At 45.8% G+C, this 18,065-nt stretch overlaps 1 protein-coding gene across 1 annotated transcript; it reads left to right on the top strand.

Annotated features, from left to right (window-relative positions):
- The first annotated feature begins 2,380 nt into the window (after positions 1-2,380).
- kcnk10a (potassium channel, subfamily K, member 10a) lies at positions 2,381-16,373 on the top strand. Its single transcript, XM_076271797.1, has 7 exons — positions 2,381-2,435; positions 4,284-4,669; positions 10,545-10,662; positions 13,184-13,344; positions 14,332-14,524; positions 15,277-15,419; positions 15,690-16,373. Exons 1-7 carry the CDS (start codon positions 2,381-2,383, stop codon positions 16,371-16,373), a joined length of 1,740 nt encoding a protein of 579 aa, XP_076127912.1.
- The last annotated feature ends 1,692 nt before the right edge of the window (positions 16,374-18,065 follow it).

Below are 18,065 nucleotides of genomic sequence, written 5' to 3'. Positions count from 1 at the left end.
AGTCCAGGTGCTAAGATGACCTGTCTGCAGTCCAGATTTGTCAAATTAGGTGCATAATGAAATGAAAAGCATGACTAAGAATACCCCATACTGTTGAGCAACTGAAATCCTATATCAGGGAGTAATGGGACAACATTTCATTCTCAAAACTGCAGCAAATGGTCTTCTCAGTTCCTAAACATTTACAATTGTGTTAAATAAAGAGGAGAAGCAGCACGGTGGTAAACATGCTCCCCTCCCAACTTTTTTGAAACATGTTGCTGGCATCAAATTCAAAAGTAACATATACTTTTCCATGAAATAGTCCAAAATTTTCAACATTTGATATGTTGTCTATGTCCTTTTTGCTAAATATGGGTTTACGAGACTTGTATATTATGACATTCTGTTTTTATTTGCATTTTACACAACATCCCAACTTTTTCTGTTTTGGGGTTGTAATCTAATGTGTGTGCTGCACTTCTGAAGTGATTGGATAAGAGTTCAATGCACCAATTTAAGTTTAATTTCACTGCTGGTTATGCCTCTGGAAGTCGGAAGTCAATGAAGCCTTACAAACCCACCCTTAATCTCAAATGAGATTTGAGAAGCGGTCTGGTGTTAACCAGGCTAATCTGTGACGGTTGTATTGTTGTATTAGCCTGGGTGCCATTCCGAATTTAGTCCCGCCCTTGAGTATGACTACGTCAGGCTATTGTTGTATGTGTCCTGATCCTAAATTTTATGAAGTTTGTTTTTTCAGCAAACCCCCAGAAGATGGCGCTGCTTGCACCTGCTACCATACCTATTCAATAACCAGACTACACTGTAGCAACCATGGTAGCAACGTAGTCTGTCAAAAGCAAGTGAATTCGTTCACGTGCAATTCAGAATCCAAAACATATAATCAAAGCATTAAAAGAGAGAGAGAGAGCGAGAGACAGAGAGTTAGTTGTATGAATATCCCGACGATCTCTAAGTGAACCAATCGTAGGCTTATGTGTAAGAGAGAGGTCTAAATATGTTTTATGAATGTCACTGTAACCATACCCAAGATCCTGATCCAAATGTCTGAGTGGGAGAGCAACTTTCACGGCCGTCTTCGGACCGACAACAAAGTTGGCGCAGCAGGCAAGCATGCACAAACCTGTTGAATGTCTAGGCAACATCTGTAGACTACAGAAGACTGATTCCACAAATAATTGTTCCTTGGGTTGAATTAGCCTCTTGAAATCTACTCTGTCTTCTTCTGACAGTGGACTGTATGCATTAAATTCTGTCGATCGCGTAAACAATCTCATGTTTTACATGATGTGCTTGATGTTTCAGTGAATATAATGGGTTAAAAATAACATGCCACTTATTCATTAGTGTAGTGTAGTGGTGCAGATTAGTAGGCCTAGACCTATCTTAGTTTTATCCAGTTTTATCCCAAGTCACAGTCAACACATATTGTGCGTTTTATCAGCCAAATCAAAAGCAGATTTGAGAACGTCCTATACATGTGTTGCTGATGCATCTTTTTTCAATCTGGCAATGATAGTTAGCATGAGACATGTCTGGGGAAGCGAAGCAGAAAGCATGCGTCTTGATTATCTAATGATGTAAGTGTGAACAAGAACAGCAAGGACTGTTGTTGCGACGCATTTGGCTACATTTAAGACTACGTTTGACTCTGTATGCAATATAGCCTGCTCAGTGTCATCCACTTAGTGCATGCATTGACAACGCTTGTTTTAATATTGCAGGGGCGGGCTACGGACACAGGCACACGCCAACGATAACAGCGCCCACCAAAAATACTAGCACAGACTAGCCCACTCCTTCTGGCTGAACTCTGAATGGCACGATGTGCTCTAAAGCTGCGTGTTTTTTTTTTTTTTTTGCGCTACCACTTGGCGCATCATCGGCACAGGATGGAGCTGGCGAGCAGGTGAGAGAGAGGCGCGTCTTTGGACCCAGTGCCATTGTGTAACCATCTGATGGGCCTAAGTCGTGCTGTATTGCGGCTGTTGGACAAACTAATAGTGAACATGTAAGGGGTTCGCCGGTCTTTCAGTCTCCCGATTACGGGTACCCCTGTGCCTATTGCCTTTCACTAAGACAAAGGGACTGCTGGATGGATGGATGGACGATGGTGCAACGAGCAATAAGTGGGCATCAAGCAAAACACCATAGGAGTTCGTCCAGGCATGTACCTTTCCTTTCCATTACTACTACAACGTGAGTGACTGATGATTATGTGGCTGTGTTTTGCTCACTCCCGCTCACCGCCCTGTCTCGACTGAAAGCACTGAGGAGGAAGACTTGACAGCTTACTGGGTACATCAAATATTTATTGAGATTCCATATGATTTAAAAACAAAATTGCTTTACTCCCTTAATCAACACACCACCGAAGATGAAATTCCCTACGGAAAACCCGAGAAAGCCAGGGAATTGGAATCCTCCACCAGGTTAGTGTGCTTTATCGTGGTACAGTATGCGTAATGGAAATTCGAGATTGCCGCGAAATTAAGTGGACTAATGTTGCTTTATCTTATACAGTCATATGTAAGATAAAAAATGTTGTATTGCTAAAAGCTGGTGTTTGAAGTTGATTGTTATTTACATTAGATGTTTCCAGATGTTACACCGTGTGGTGAGCAAAGTGTGTCTCCACGTTACTCTTAATGAGACACACACGCTGATCATGTGTGTTTATGGTTCTTCCAAACATGCCCTTTTTAAACAACATAAGTAGCCCAGCCTATACACATTTCTGTAAAAATCAATAATCTGTACGTCATGAGAGTATTGACGAAAAAACGGCTGACAGCCCATTATATCTGCAGTCCTTTCTAATTTGCAAAGAATTGGCATCGATTCACAGCCAACCGTTGTGGCAGACATCACTTTCACTTAATTTACATTCACACCAACGTGTACCACACGACTCCTCTCTTCCCCTGTCACGATGGTGTTTCCCCACCAATAAATTGCGGCAGGCGCATGGTGTTTGTTAGTCACTCTTATGCACGGGTGCGACTTCCTGGGATTGATTGGTAAATAACGTGCCCTGCTTCCTGCATCGTACATTATAAATCATCACTGAACGTCGAACGGATTGCCTTTATTATTTCGATGTTCATATAAGGCGTTACATGAACGAAGCAGGCTGCTGCATTGCAATGTGGTCTGAAGTTGTATTACCTCATCGGGTGATGGTTGGAACACAGGGGTATATCCCCACTTCATCCAGCATGTTAGGCACGTTCTATGGGCTGTTACACGCTTGGTCACATACCTATAGGTGATATATGGTACCAAAGGATGATGAGATGACCTTGTGAGGGAGACTACCACGTTGCCACATGGGGCAACATAAAAAAAAGCAATTTCAGATCCTTTGATACTCAAAATTCAGCCTTCTTGCCTCAGAATGCCTCTTTGTACCCCTTGGTCCCTCTGTACCTGTTACACAATTGACCAGCCACTACAGTGTGTAAGCCTAATGGCCGACAACAGGTCGTGGAATGTGATATACCCAGGAGGATTGAGGGCACGCTGGTAGGGAGATGCCCTGAGATGTGACATCAAATCCCTTCTCCAGCCTACCTAGCATCACCTCCCCTCATGACAAGAGCAAAGCAATGTAAAGAGAGGCAGTCACTGTTCAAAACAGCAGGTGCCAGGTGCATTTCTTCTCACTTCTACTGTTTTCCTCCATCGGTATTTGAAGATGGAGACTATATGGGCTTGTATAACAGTGTGATGAATGCAGAAGGGAGCTTTTGCTTGAGCCTCATCCAGCGTGATTGTTGTTGTGTTCTTTTGTGGAGCTGGGTTGAAGACCGCTGCCTTTCAGCCAAGCCCGGCTCCGCCCTGGGAGGTACTGCTTGGGGAACTTTAATGGCATTTTATGAACCCTGCAAAATTCATTAGCGGATCACCTGTCATCGATGTCTCGCATGCTCGATGTGTGCTGATGGAAGCGGAAAGGTCCAAAAAGCTCCATTACTGTTCAGAGCCATGTCTAGTATCTAGGGATAAGGGATGTTAACGGAGAACTTCACAGCTGTGTAGACCGCTTTCTACTGGGAGGTGTTTACAGTAACAGGTCTTCAAAGGTAAGGTGTTTTGGCGGTTTCCCAAATGGCTTGTGTTGGGTGTCTTGCGTTTTTCAGAGCTGATTTGAATGCTATTTTTGTTGTAGGTCGTTGTGACTGGAGCGCGCCCATGAATGTGATATCTTTGTCCTCACTTCTTTGCTCTCTCTCTCTCTCTCTCTCTCTCTCATTCTCTCTCCCGCTGTCGTCCCTCAGTGCCTGTGCAGACGAACCTCGTCCCGCCGAAAAAGGTCCAGGCAGGCATGTTGCAGTCCAGCCTGGTCCAGGCCAGTGTGGCCACCATGCAGAACCCTATGGGCTGCTCGGTGCCGAGGCTGTCGGTGTCGCGCCCAGCCAGCATGGTGGCCAGCATGGAGGGGGTGGGCGCCGACGGTGTGGCCACCTTCACGGTCATGAAGTGGAAGACTGTGCTGGCTGTGTTTGTGGTGGTGGTGCTGTACCTGGTGGCGGGTGGGCTGGTGTTCCGGGCGCTCGAGCAGCCCTTCGAGAGCAACCAGAAGGACACCATCACCATGGAGAAGGCTGCCTTTCTGCAGAACCACCCGTGTGTGACGCCGGCGGAGCTGGAGGCTCTCATCAAGGTAGAGTCTCCTGTCCTCTTCCTTCTATTCCTCTCCTTGCCTCTCCACTCCTCTTCTCTCCCCCTCTTCCCTATCTCTCTCTCCTTCTCTCCTCTCCCCTTCCCAAACTCTCCTCTCTTCTTCTCTCCCCTACCTCCATCCCTCCTCTATCCTCCCCAAGCCCTTCTCCATCCCACCCTCTATCTCTCCTTTCCCCCCCCTTCTCCTCTTTTCCCTTCTCTTCTCCTTCCCTTCTCCCTCCCGCCCCAAACGGACACACCTGCTCTCATCCTGTAACCTCCACGATCCCATCGTCCTCTTCATCCCCCCCCCCCCCTCACACACACACACACACACACACACACAAACACACACACACACACACACACACACACACACACACAAACACACACACACACAAACACACACACACACACACACACACACACACACCAGCACAGCCGCCGTCTCGCTCTTGTCCCGGGTGGGATCTCAGGTCCTGCAGTAACGCGAGAGGCACATCGATTTGGCGACATCCAAGACTCTCTCTCCACCCCTGACATAAAAATAAGACTCGGGACGCGCGGGGTTGAAGCGCACTGAATGGCGTGAGACAAAAATAGGCGCACAAAAAAAACACAGTGGCGAGAAGTCTAGCCAGGCCCATAGAGTTGTCTGTCGAGCCCATCCCGCCTCATTGCAAGACCCCTGGGCAGAGGGTGCACTGTAGTTGACATGGAAAACACACACAGAAATCTTCGGTGTGTGTGTGTGTGTAACCAGTAGTTCTCGCACCAGGCCTGCATGTGACTAGACCACAGCGAAGACTGGCACTCAGACGACTGTCCTCAATGTCTGATGCTTCATGACATTCATCATCAGTGGCACTTGACCGGGGATGAGGCAGTTGTTGTTGCGTAACATCGCCTTTGAGTAACAATACAGCGGGGCGGTGCAGGGGTTGCAGGAGGGAAGGGGAAATTAGCCCGGACTATTTCTGCCTTTCCCACGAGCAAACACGATTCAGGTCTCTCTTGAGGTTGCGGGAGAGCCAGGGCGAGGCAAGACAAAAGAAAGATTCATTAAGTCCGGATATTGATTTTATTTTGCGCGCCTGCGCCCCGATCCAAGACTTTAAATACTTGGCGAGAATCCATGAGGAGATTGTTCCGAGCTTTTTCAGTTAGACGGTTTGCATATAGCTCATGCATCATCATTCAGCCTCTCAGCTCGATTTGTTTCCCTCTGGCATGGCGCACCTGCTAGCACTATGTCATGATGTGCTGTCGGCCCTTAAACAGTCACCTCCTCGTGATGATATCCCTCCTAGAGTTTGGTGTGCGGACATTGACATGACACTATTCCCTCTCCTCGTTACAAAGTACAGCTTATTTTATGGGCACAAAGAATGCTTGTAAACTGAACCCAATTGAATTCCCATCTCTCCTGATCCAGGAGCAGCGCGCTAACAGTAGGTTTGGATTTGACTGGCACATTGGTGCCCTGGCATTTTGCTGGTGCAAAGGCCGAGGTGCCTTCACCTCCTCGTAGAGCATCCACAATGACGCCCAGCAATTCAAAGGTGCTGGACTCCAGTACGGCAAAACAGTGTTGTGAGGGACAGAACAGCCTTCGGGCATTTATTCATGTCTAAAGCTAGTAAAAGCAAAGGAAAAGACAGAGTTTCTGTATTCTTGTTTGTTATTCTGGTGAATAAAGTAGAACACAGATGTTGCTAGAAGAAGGGAAATAAAGTGACTGAAGCAATGGGCTATTGTGTTCAATATCAGTTCCCATTAAACAGTGCTACAGTACAGTAGCCTGGCGAGCCAGACCCACATTATAATGTAGGGTCTGGGCACTCACCGTTCGCAGTGCTCGTCCGAGGGTCGGGATAATCAGTTGTCTTTCAAATTCCCTCTGCACGCAATAGGACGCAATAGGATATTTGTTTTCAAGTAGTAGGGAATTCAAGCCAAACCGTTGCAACTCTGCCATCAATCATTATGTTAAGCCCAACAAACGACTCTATACACGATTTCAATGCCAGATTTAGTTTCGATTTCTAGAGCTCACAAGTCAACGGAGAGTTGCTAGACTAGCCCTGGCAGCAAATGTAATTTGCTGCCGCTAGGGGCGCGTCTAGATTTCTAGGCTAACAGTACAGTGCTATCTTTGTGGATTCGATCTGGCCCAGAGAATGGCAAATCGCAGATGCATACCATGACACTTGGTGCTGGTACACTAGATAAATCCATGTGGATTTATTCTTAACTCATTTCAGGCTTTGTAAAATTAACATCCGTAAAATGACACTCAGCAACTCCCTTGCACTTAACTAACACTCGAATGCAGTATTGAGAGCAATGACTCTGCCAAACATAGAAACAATATGACACATTTGTTAAATAATTGTTCTTTGTCCATGCGACCACACTATCCTCCTTTAATAGAGGTGCCTTGTGATGGTTCTCCACCAGGCTCCTTCACTCTCACCCCTCCACACTTTGCTCTGCAGACGGCCACCCCCCCCCCCCCCCCTGTGGCTCTCATGGGCTCTATGATATTATGCAGTGCTAATCAGCCACATCTTCCACATCTGTTGGGGAATCAATTATTCACGAAGGATGGTGCTGTGTCTTGTGGTGTGGGAGAGAATGGCAGACGTCGTCCCCAAGCTCCGTGATCGTGACTCGGGTGTAAACAGCTGAGCTGTTCGTCTACTTGAGAAAAGGTCAAGTGCGAGGTGGGGGGGTGGGGGGGTGGCTGAAATGAGCTGACATAACTGATGTCTGTCTGCTTCACAAATATACTCATAAATATACACACACACACACTATTAAAGTTGAAGTGTAAATATCGAAAAGTCACAGTTCCTTCTTTTAAATGTGTATCTCAGTGTGTGTGCAGGGTCAACGCTGCAGGTTGGTTTTCATAGCTCATCGTGGTGGTGTGTGAACTGCGTGAGGCTAATGACAAAGGACAAAGGACCAGGCTGTGAGTCAAGGCTGCTCCACGATTCCATTCCAGCCCTCTATTGTCGACACACAGAGGTGTTATTCTTAATTACCCCTCCCGCCCCCGTCCCTACCCCACAAGCCGTGACTCAGGTACGCGGAGAGGGGATGCGCTGAGTCAGTGCCCGCGTCCTCCGTGCCGCGCTGGTGCCCTGGCGGTTCTGGAGAGCGCTGGTTTGGCTGGCTAGCTTGGCTTGGCTTGGCTCGGCTCGGCTCGGCCGCCACTCCTCTCCCACTGCGCTAATGCGGCGTTACATAAGCCGCGGCCCGGGCTCAAAGAAAAAAGAATGTGATTGAACAGCAAAGCAGTTCGGTTCACGCGGTTTGTGCGAGGGGCAGCAAAAAAAAAAGCCAGAGGAAATTAGATGGCTATTGCGCCTGAGTGGAAGTGAATGAGACCGTATGTTTCCCATACAGCTCTGGATGGGGGGCAGAGCATTATGTTCTGTTGTGTGTGAACGGCAGTGCTGGCTAAAATCACTCAGCTGCAGCACCTCTGCGTACCTATGCGCATTCCAGTGTTTTTGTGTTTCACACCATCATCATCATCCTCATCTGTCTCATTCCACATGCACACAGTGTGTATTTAACTGATGCTATTGTGGAGAGGCTGTTGATCGATCTTGATGGATTTCAACTCGTTAGTGTCACATTGTCATCGCCGTCATCATCTTCATCATCAGTCCCATTCCGCATCCACACACGGTGACAGTGTCTTTACCTGACGCCATTGTGTTGTGGAGGCACTTTGGATCCATCTTGATGGTGGATGATGTTTTGAAAAGTGTCAGGAGGTGGTGATAAATGGCACCTGGCCTTGTGCCTGCAAGGCCCCGCGGTGATGAGAAATCTCTGAAATACAGCAGGCAGGATTGGACGGCCCGCGCCAACACTTATGGCTGGCATCCGCAGCGAGATTTATTTTCTCGCCCTCCCATATTAATAGCAATCCTCTGGGAGAGACGGTGACAGCAACCTTCAGTCCACACTTTTACGGCCGCGGAGTCGGAGTGAGGAAGGAATTGTGTCTGAAGCACTGACCGTTGTGTTGCTGCCTCCCAAATGATTTTTCTGTTATAGTAGGTGGATGCGATGGCAGATTGTTTACATGTTCAATCAAACAGAACACGAGAGAGAACGTCACACCTTTCATGCTCAGAGGCATCTCGCTTCACTCTCCTGACAGGAACATGGCTTGCAACATCACTAGAGCTATTAATATTGGGAAGAACTTATTATTATTCTCCATTGTTATGTAATACGTTCTTGGGAATACAGATGTGGTGTTTTGAAACATGAAGATAAGCTCGGCTCAGTTTGAAAATTTAGTACACATTTGCACAGACCCACGCGCACACACACACACACACACACACAAACAGTCTATGGTTGCGTAGGTATTTCCTTTTATCTTTAGTTAGGATTAGTCATGCTTGTCAGACCTCTTCAGTCATTAATATGTATGAAGAGATATATTTAAAGATATCTGTCCATGCGTGGAGCACAACCTATATTCTAAATGGCCACTTTATCGCACACATTTCCTCTTGATTTCAGTTCTGTATCATTTCCAGAGGTCATCTTATCCATGGCCTTTTTAAGGTTTCATTTAGTGCTATAGTCCCTTAGCCACCAGTTAAGGGAAGAGATCTTGGATTTCAAAGGATATTATGTTTAGATAGACTAACCAGGCAGCTCTTTGGTCTGAAAGGAACGGTTATCTAAGCCAAGAGCTGTGGCTAGTGTGCTACAAATATAGAAATAGACCCATCTGTCCCTCATGATGAAATGTGGTGTGGATGTTCAATAGTAGACTTTTCATACTTATATCATATACTGTAGCAGTAATATTACTTTGCATTGCTTTGAGATACTAATAGCGCTAGATATTCAGATCCTATGCTTGCTGCTTTTGTTGATCCCAGTGTTTTGAAGTTACGTGAAGTTTCAGCCGGTTAGCTCAGCGTGGATGCTGTCTCGTGGCTCTAGTGGAGACTGATGGATTCCTTCAGTACGCCCTTGTTTACTTGCCCTTCAGCCTCCCACACAACCACTCAATCACACACACTCACACGAACACACACACTCACACGAACACACACACACACACTCACACGAACACACACACACACTCACACGAACACATACACACACACACACACACACACACACTCACACGAACACACACACACTCATACGAACACGCACACACCCACACTCACACGAACACACACACACACACTCACACGAACACACACAGGGCGCTGACACCTGCGCCACGTCCCGTTGCCCCTCGCGCCTTTCCTCCATCTGCTCCGCCGGTGGCCTGCTGGGCAGGCGAGGCTGGCAGACTGGCACAGCAGAACTCCGCGCCGCGTCAGAGACTGGCCACGACCCAGCCGTCCATCCGTCTGTCCGCCCCGGCGCTCCTCGTGGTAGCGCGTCGTCGACGCGATGACTCATCGGAGTCGTTGGAGGAGATGCTCGTGTTGTTTTCTCGCGAGCAGCCATATGTTTTGGGCAGCGGGCGAGTCAACATCTGAGGGAGAGGGGGCACTTGAGCTTGCCCCGCTGCCAGCCAGTGTGAGGGAAAGGTGGGCATGGGCACGAATGAAAATAAACAGCTCACTTATCTCTCTCTTTCTCAGTTGTGGAGAGAGTCTCTCAGGCTGTGAAAATGTGCCATTTAGTTAATACATGTTCATGAAACGTGTCGGTAATTGCAGTGCTCATAAAACAATGAGAGGAAAAGCAATTATATGATGATATAAAGCAGATAAATTATGCATCTTCATAATCATGGACTCATAATGTCTAATTATGAATCCCTCTCTCTCTTCTTTCTTTCTCTCTCTTTCTGTTTCTCTATCACTCCCCAGCACTCCATAGACGCTGCCAACAGTGGCGTCAGTCCCATCGGAAAAACCTCCTACAACTATAGTCACTGGGATTTGGGCAGCGCCTTCTTCTTTGCCGGAACAGTAATCACAACCATAGGTAACCTGACCTGCAAAAATCTACAAGCCCCACTCACAGCCGAAACATCGCCTGGTCCACTGTAGTAATATCGATGCATCAAAATCAAATCTGAGCCATTTGAATCCCGCCACAGACTTGGAGGTTCTATTTCACACGGGCTCATAATAGTAGACATGGAGACTGTGTGCTGTATGGCTAGAAACCAATTTTCTCAGACCTAAAAAAAACACGCTTGGATCACAAGTGCACAACACAACAGCAGTCATCAGTCAAACGAAATGAGAAAATATACTCACAAATTGCGAGAAATCAATTGTCTCAGGGACCGGGCACATTAAGTGTACAATTACAGCCTAGGGAAGATTCATTTCCTTTATAGAAGTAAATTAATTTCTCCCGTTTTGCAAGACTGTTTCATTTTTACTTCCCAGGTTACATTTGCAACACAGGCTCTGTTATTGTTGAAATCTTAGACATCAAGGCATTTGCTCAACTTTACTGTAATGTTAACTTTTGTTTAGCTGCAGAGGGAAATTCCTGAAACAAAGTAAAAGTACATTTGTTTGCCCGTTTTGCCAGCCTTGTTCACTCTATTATTATTGAAGACCTGGCCCCTCATCACTTTAAATAAGCATGATTTTAACACTCATGCTTAACTTCACGCAGCAGCAAACATGTAATATAATGCATTTTTTTGACTACTGTAGTATTATTTCACCAGCAGGTCAAAGGTGAAATTCACAACACAGGCTATATTATTGTTAAAATTGTGACACCTCAGCCAGTTAAATAGATCTGGTGACATCAGCAAAACATTTTCTAAGGGGCCGTTTATACGAGAACGATTGCGAAGGAAGACGACAAAATATTTTATCATAAGTGCCTTTCCTTTACATGGCGACCCCGCCATCGGGGCTTGAAGACGCAAAAATCTGAAGACTCCTTCCAGAGTGTAGAGTTTTGAAGACGACCCGGGTTGCGTCTCCGTCTAAACGGCTAAACCAAAGATCCTTGATTACCTCTCTGGCTAAACTGTCAAATTAGAATGTCTGCGCGTGACTTACCGGGGTTCTATCACACCACCACCCAGCGATCTGGAATGCATATCCAATCGAATATCACATACTCTTGCGTCTTCATATAAACAAAAATTTCCCCCTGAGAATGCTTGTCTAAACGCGAATCAAAAAATGAAGACGAGACGCCACTTCTGCGTCTTGTCTTTTCATCGTCACCGTATAAACGTAGCCTAAATCTCAGTGTTCTGAGCAGCATCTAAAAAATGTAAAAGTAGAACTTTCCAAAACCGTTCCACTGGTTATAGAATGAACACAGGCTATATTATTGTCTCAGTAGCCTGAAATAGATTTTGTGATATCAAGGCATTTCAGTGTTTGTTCTTCATCAGTAGGCATATAATTTTATAATTTGTATTTTTTTTTTTTTATTCACCTTTTGCAATATTGCTTCACTAGTAATTCAAAGGTAAAATCAGCAACACGGGTGCCTGACACCTCAGTCAACTGAAGCAAATTTTGCGATATTAAAGCACTTACGCAACACCAGGGCCACTTCTCTCAGCAGCGGCAGCAGCAGAAGCAGCTGCCTCTGGCGTTTTTATTCCCCCTCGCACCCTACTGCGTTGAGATCAGTGAATCGATCACACATCAGGACGATAACAAAGCGCCCACAATCACTAATCCCCTCTGGACCGAGAGGCCCGCTGCTCAATCTGATGGATTACAGAGAGAAGCCTCTCGCTGCCGATGGCAAAGGCACGTCCAGGGGAACGATGGTTAAGAAAAGAAAGGCTGATGGCATGCTTCTGGGGTGAGCCCAAATTGGAGCTGACATCTAGCTGGCCGCAGACAAAAGGCACAGACAGGATTAGCTGTGAAGCAACAAATGCTCCTCCAATTAATGGCCTAGTAAGACATCATAGCTTGTCCCCCAGGGGTCAGCGCGGTATTTCTGATCAGTCTCAGGGCTAAGTGGTGCATCAGAGGCTTTGTTGGGGTCTCACAGAGGGATGATATCTACTTGCGTGTGCTAGAGAGAACCACGGAATAAGCAGCCTATTTCTTCAGGGTTGTTTTAATAAGACTGCATGGTAATGAGAGCCTTTTGGGTCCTCTAGTTAGGAAATCAAATAAAGATGCTTGCTCTCACTGTCTCTTAAATCCCTTAAGCACAAATGCTTTATGTATGTATTAGTTATTTGATGGCTATAATTAAAGTTATTATGCATTAACAACATATGCCAAATAATTTGCTTAACCAAAAACGAAACTTTGTTTGATTTGTTTTTCATGTTAAAATGCATGAGTGGCAAGCTAATGTTTATCTTCTATACTTATTTCAATTTTAAAAGCAGCTCTGCTTTTACCTCTCATGGAGGTCATTGTTTATCTGCTCCCCAAAAACATGCATTTGTTTCTCAAGAAAAGGTCAATTTTGTGAACAACTCTGACATTTTTCCGAGATCCTACTATAACCATGGAAACGCTGACTCTAACCTCCCCCTGTGTTTATTCCCTAGGTTATGGCAACATTGCCCCAAGCACAGAGGGTGGGAAGATCTTTTGTATCCTCTATGCAATATTTGGCATCCCTCTCTTTGGGTTCCTGCTTGCTGGAGTGGGTGATCAGCTCGGGACGATTTTTGTGAAGAGCATAGCCAAAGTGGAGAAAATGTTTCGGGTGAGTTGAATTAATAAATTAAAAAGTAATAATTTAAAAATCATCCTTGAGCATTCTTGTATTATGTTTTATGTGGGCTTATGTATTATGTGGGCTTATGTAAAATAGATTTTTAGACTTCATGTTGCAAAATTCTCTGACTGCTGAACATTGAATATTTAGATGTAAGTCAGGTGATGAATGAGATTAATTTATTTGACAACATGATACAGTATATTTAATGATAGGGATTTGTTTCTAATCTCACTCAGACATATAAATATCTATTCATATATACTGAGTCATTTCTAGTTCAATTCTGCCACTCTGTGCAGCCATTCTGTCTGTGGCTTGTTAAGGTCATCCTCTCACGTGTATCCATCGGTAACAACTCAGGAGGAAGGCCATATAGCTTCACCGTGATTGGTTGAGTGGCTTGCTAGTGCAGGTGGCATGCGGAACAGAAAAACACCAGGACAGTGGTCACCCGCCGTGGTCCATGCACACACTGGCAGCTGGTGCAGCCGCTTTCATAGCACTGGCCCTCGCTTGGCATAATCATGCATCTTTAGGCACGCATCGGGTGGTCGAGAACGGGGGGGTTTGATGAGCGCGTGTGGCCTTTTCGCGTCACGATTGTCCTCACGGAAGCCGTAGGTGGTCACTCTGTGAGGTGCGTGAGTGTGAGGCTTCAAAGCTAGTGCTCTGTGCTTGTCCTCCTCTACACTGTAATGATGCATCACTCTGCTTGTCCCCCCCCCCCCCACCGACTGACCTGACCACACACATCCTTCCTGCCCCGTCCTTCTCTCCTCATCTTGCCCCATATCTTCTGCCCTCCTCTCTCCTGTCCCCATTCCTCCTGCCCTATCCTTTTTGCCCCCGTCCCCCTTGCTCTCATTTTGCCCCCATCCCCATTCTTTTTGCCCCATCATGCCCTTTGCCCGATCATCTTTGCTCCCTCCCCTTTCTCCCTGTCCCTCTTGCCAATGGCGTGTCCATCTGTAGCGGAAGCACAACCAGATCAGTCAGACCAAGATCCGAGTGGCCTCAACGCTGCTCTTCATCCTGGCTGGGTGCATCCTCTTCGTCACCATCCCGGCCGTCATCTTCAAGCACATAGAGGGCTGGACGACGCTTGAAGCCATCTACTTTGTTGTCATCACCCTGACAACTGTTGGCATCGGCGATTACGTGGCAGGTAGAATATGCACTAGGGCTTCAGCCACATTTGCACGCTATACGTCACTCAAATGTTCAATATGCTGTGATGTCCTGTTATGTAATGTGCTATTTCTAAGACTTTTTTATGTTTATTCTGAGCACTGCTGATATATACTTGGACACAGATTCCTGGGAACTTGAACACAGATTCCTTCAGATGAATTACTACAAACTTACAATGTTATTTTGGTATAAATATTAAATGTAATAATTTATAATATTATAGTATTATGTTTTATACATTTATCAATTATTTAAGCAATATGGCTGGAATGAGATAGGGGTTTGGAAAGGATATACTCACTGTTGTGGTTCGGTGCTAATAAATTATACAGTATGATTTATGTTAAGGTTAAGAACTCTGAACACATTTTACAATGCAGTATTGCTACTGCACTGCACCTTTCATTTTTTACACGGCCATGCTGTTGTATCGAGGATAGCTCTCATGAAACGCTTACGGCAATGGAAAGTGATAATGTCTTGTTATTTACTATAGCACTTAAAGCTGTTGCAGACCTTTCCCGGCTGATCATGCCTGAGCCTTGGAGATACTGTTTTTTTTGTCAGCTGAGAGCATGTATGAGAAAATGAGCTTTCCTTCTCCAGGGAGATGACTACACTGTGAAATCCGCAGTACATGTGAGAGCTACATTGCTCTTTTTTGTCTGGATGAGGACAAGGCCTACAGCACTGCCGTATGTCTGATGCTCATGTGTTTTCGTTCAGGGGGTGACCGGAAGATCGAATATCGCAAATGGTACAAGCCTCTGGTGTGGTTCTGGATTTTGGTGGGCCTGGCTTATTTTGCCGCAGTTCTGAGCATGATCGGCGACTGGCTGCGTGTCCTGTCCAAGAAGACTAAAGAAGAGGTAGGAAGACTGTTTTCTTCTGTTTGTGGAGCTTCATCCACTACAGACAATTATATGTCATTTAAGTAAATTAAGCATATACAAATTCCCTGTCCACCAAATAAAAATAATAAGTATACAACAATATAATTTTTGTATAGAAGCATAGTAATATATGAATACTAAAGTAGTAATAACATACCACTAATGTGACCACTTACACATGGTACGTATGTGGTGGAAATGGCTGTTGTTTTGTGATCATGTGACTGAGAACCTTGGCTGTTTCAGGTCGGGGAGATCAAGGCGCATGCAGCCGAGTGGAAGGCCAATGTGCGCGCCGAACTCCGTGAGACGAGGCGCCGTCTGAGTGTGGAGGTGCACGACAAGCTGCAGCGCGCCGCCACCATCCGCAGCATGGAGCGCCGGCAGCTGGGCCTGGACCAGCGCGCCCACTCGCTGGACGTGCTGTCGCCCGAGCGCCGCGCCGCCGCCTTCAACAGCCTGGACGCCAACCACTTCAAGACGTCGTCACAGGAGAGCATCGACACCAAGCTCAACAACCTGCGGCTGCGCGCCGAACTGGGCGACCACCACAACCACCACCACCACGTGCGCAGCGTCTCCGTCGCGGACCAGGCCTGCTCCGAGGACAACATCTTCAACCGCTTGAGCTCCGTCACGCGGCTGGCGCGGCGCAGCCGCAACCGCAGCGAGCTCAAGAAGAACATCCCGGACGAGGCGCGCCGCTCGTGCGAGGCGTACAGCTGCAGCAGCCCGTCCGCCAGCGAGGGCAAGAAGGAGGACGAGGAGGCCGAGGACGACGCCGACAAGGAGTGCAACACGAGCCTGACCAACGTGTCCGTCTTTGCCGAGAGCCCCAAGACGCAGAACGGCTTCGTCATGCTGCAGACCAAAGAGAAGGAGAGCGAGAAAGAGACTGCCAAGGAGGTGCACTTGCAGATGGACCCTTAGACAGGAGACCGAGAGGATGCTCACAGAGGGGAACACTTTGGAAGAAGCAAACTCAAACGAAATATATCGACCCAAACGTGCCTTACACTCATGCTGTCTCTCTGAGATGAGATCCTGAATCCTTATTTGCCTGTTTCTTAAACTATTCACTGTGCCCTGATAACTTGATAAAGAAAAGCTGGAGTGAACTTTTAAGAAATCGCAAGAGACCCCGAAAGGAGAGACGAGTCATCGGCACTGAAAGAGCCTGAGCAATGCAATGTGAGATGGTGAGAAAGGATCGCAGTGACGAAGCAAGACAAGCCTTGCAAGAATAGCGAATATGACACATTAGCAGATTGGATCGCCATTCCCTTTCAGTGATTGGACCTCCGCATCAGTGCTGATCTTTTTCATCTGTTTCCTTTCTCGGCCCTTTTGTGAAAAAAAGCTGCTAAGAATAAACAAAGGATGACGTCACAAAGACTGCTTGCTTAAAGACACTAAGCATGTCTCTGCTTTCACTTTGAAAGTATCAACTGAAAGTATAAACCGTCTTTTAAAAATCTAGCTAAGAGGAGCCAACGGAGTACTAAACAGCTACATGTATGTGCATGAGGTATACTGTTGTCTACTAAAGTATGGTGTATTAATGATCATATTAATACTCTTATGTCCATGAATGGCGATATCTCAGGGCTTGTAGTCCTACTGGTGTTGCTCAACTGTATACTGCACATCAAGAGAGTTGCATTTACACTTTGAATCTATTGGGAACGCTGGTTGCACCCTTAACCTTGTTCAGAAGAGAGCCATTGACAATGGGTTGGAAGAAAAGCCATAGTGGAAATCTGAAATGATGATGGTTACGATTTAATGCTGAAACATGTAACACAATTTGCAAAGAGGGTTGGAAGGGGGGGGAAAGGATATGATTATGCTTTTCGGATGTGAAATTTATTCTGGTATTTGATGTGAACACATTTGGCTGGCATCTCTATTGCGTGTGATTAACGTGTCCCATAGAATAGACACCTGTCTTGTCTCACTTGTTTATGGCAAGTGTGGTGTTGAAGTTGTGATGATCTCTCGGATGTATACGGTTTATATGTGTGAGAGATAGTGTGTGTGTGTTTTATCTGTGTGTGTGTGTGTGAGAGAGAGACAGAATGTTTGAAGTATCCATTACTCTCGTATTAAGAGTCAAGCAGATTGTATACACTGACGAGCCCTAAGGAAACTAAACTTGGGTTAATATTGACTCCTTTACCCATTTTGAACCCTGCACAATCACCATAAAGCTTTACATGTTCTTTGTATTCCTCTTGTTTGCAATTAATTGGGTGCAGCAATAGCATATTTGTGAATGCAGAAAAGGACTTTAAATGCTCATGATGAAATAATGAAAAAAATAACTAAAGCATTGAAAACTATGAGTCAAGGAAATAAAAAGCATGCTATTGTGCTAATATATTATTATGGTCTGGTATTGATTGTACCACCACACGCTTCAGATAATTCGCTTTTTCTAAATGTCCTTGTTCAAAGCTAATTCATTGGACTGCACATGCTCAGTAAATGGAAGTTGTTCACAGTATAACATGTGCAACCATTACGTTCAATGTAGTGAGTGCCTTTTGGAAATAAATATTACTTAATGACGAAACTGTCTAGCTTTGTTCCTGTTTACTTGTTTTTTGTTTTGTTTTGTTT

The sequence above is a fragment of the Alosa pseudoharengus genome, unplaced genomic scaffold (genome assembly GCF_046254945.1).
Source record: "Alosa pseudoharengus isolate Yale_2024_CS ecotype anadromous, Long Island Sound unplaced genomic scaffold, YU_APseudo_1.1 YU_APseudo_1.1_scf_7, whole genome shotgun sequence".
NCBI lineage: Eukaryota > Metazoa > Chordata > Actinopteri > Clupeiformes > Clupeidae > Alosa > Alosa pseudoharengus.
This window is presented reverse-complemented; position numbering and strand designations above follow the sequence as displayed.